The sequence below is a fragment of the Wasmannia auropunctata genome, unplaced genomic scaffold, assembly GCF_000956235.1.
Source record: "Wasmannia auropunctata unplaced genomic scaffold, wasmannia.A_1.0 LD336078.1, whole genome shotgun sequence".
NCBI classification, from domain to species: domain Eukaryota; kingdom Metazoa; phylum Arthropoda; class Insecta; order Hymenoptera; family Formicidae; genus Wasmannia; species Wasmannia auropunctata.
In genome coordinates, this window is record NW_012026812.1 from 5,031,452 (window position 1) to 5,032,369 (window position 918).

At 33.9% G+C, this 918-nt stretch overlaps 1 protein-coding gene across 1 annotated transcript in view; it reads right to left on the reverse strand.

Moving 5' to 3' along the window:
- LOC105449134 (maltase 1-like) overlaps positions 1-539 on the reverse strand; it is a 7,378-nt gene extending 6,839 nt beyond the window's left edge. Inside the window, exons 1-2 of the mRNA XM_011688136.1 lie at positions 307-539; positions 3-82 (exon numbers count right to left, since the gene is read on the reverse strand). Of these exons, the coding sequence (XP_011686438.1) occupies positions 3-82; positions 307-496 (270 nt within the window). The 5' untranslated portion in view covers positions 497-539. The remainder of the gene's footprint in view (positions 1-2; positions 83-306) is intronic.
- Between the last annotated feature and the right edge of the window lie 379 nt (positions 540-918).

Consider the following 918-nt stretch of genomic DNA (forward strand, 5'->3'; position numbering starts at 1 on the left):
ACCATGGGACTTGGATATATAGGCGATAACCAGATCGCATTGATGCCAGTTTCCACGAAATAATCCAACTTTGAAGTTATCCCTGACAATACAGAAAAACATAGCTCTATAAATATCGCCGATGTTGCTTAGCTACAAACGCCTTCAAATTAGGCAGATAACAAAACAGATTAATTGCACAAAACTATAATGTAACAACTAAATAAATGGAATTTGTAGGTTGTTATATATTGATATAATAATTTGTTATTTTATTGTATGCTATACTTGATATAATAACAAATGACAGTGTTGGCATATGCTTACCCTTCAAGTCGCCTATGCCATCGGCGTCCGAGTCATACAAACTCCTCGGATAAATTTGATAAAAAACGGTGTTATTCCACCATGACTTATTACGAATCTTGTTGTGATGATGATGATTATTATTATGGTGGTTCGCCAAAGAACTACTCGCAAGAAGCAAAAGAGCACACAGGCGCATTGTCCACGACATGATGCCGTTTGTACTTGTGTTGAATCTCAAAATCGTTTATATACATCAGCGGCAGAGAGACTCGATATCGCTCCATTATTGTGCTTAACAAAGGTTACGTTATCTAAATGTTGCATTTGAAGAAAAATAAATAAAAAATGGAAGCTCAGTGTAATTGCGTAACTAGAATTTTTCCATCGTGATAACTGCTGTGAAAAATAGCTAATATATCTTTAAAATGGAAGCTATGGTTACTGCGTATGAAATTTTTCCATCCTGATAATTGTCCTGACAAATAACTTATATGTTTCTTTAGAAAACTGCAAAATTAATGATGCTGTCAAACGTATAATTTGACATAAGAAAACGGAACTAAACAACACGTGCGTGCCTAAAATTGGTACATGAGATGTTTTATGTTTAATTTGTTAAATGTTTTATGT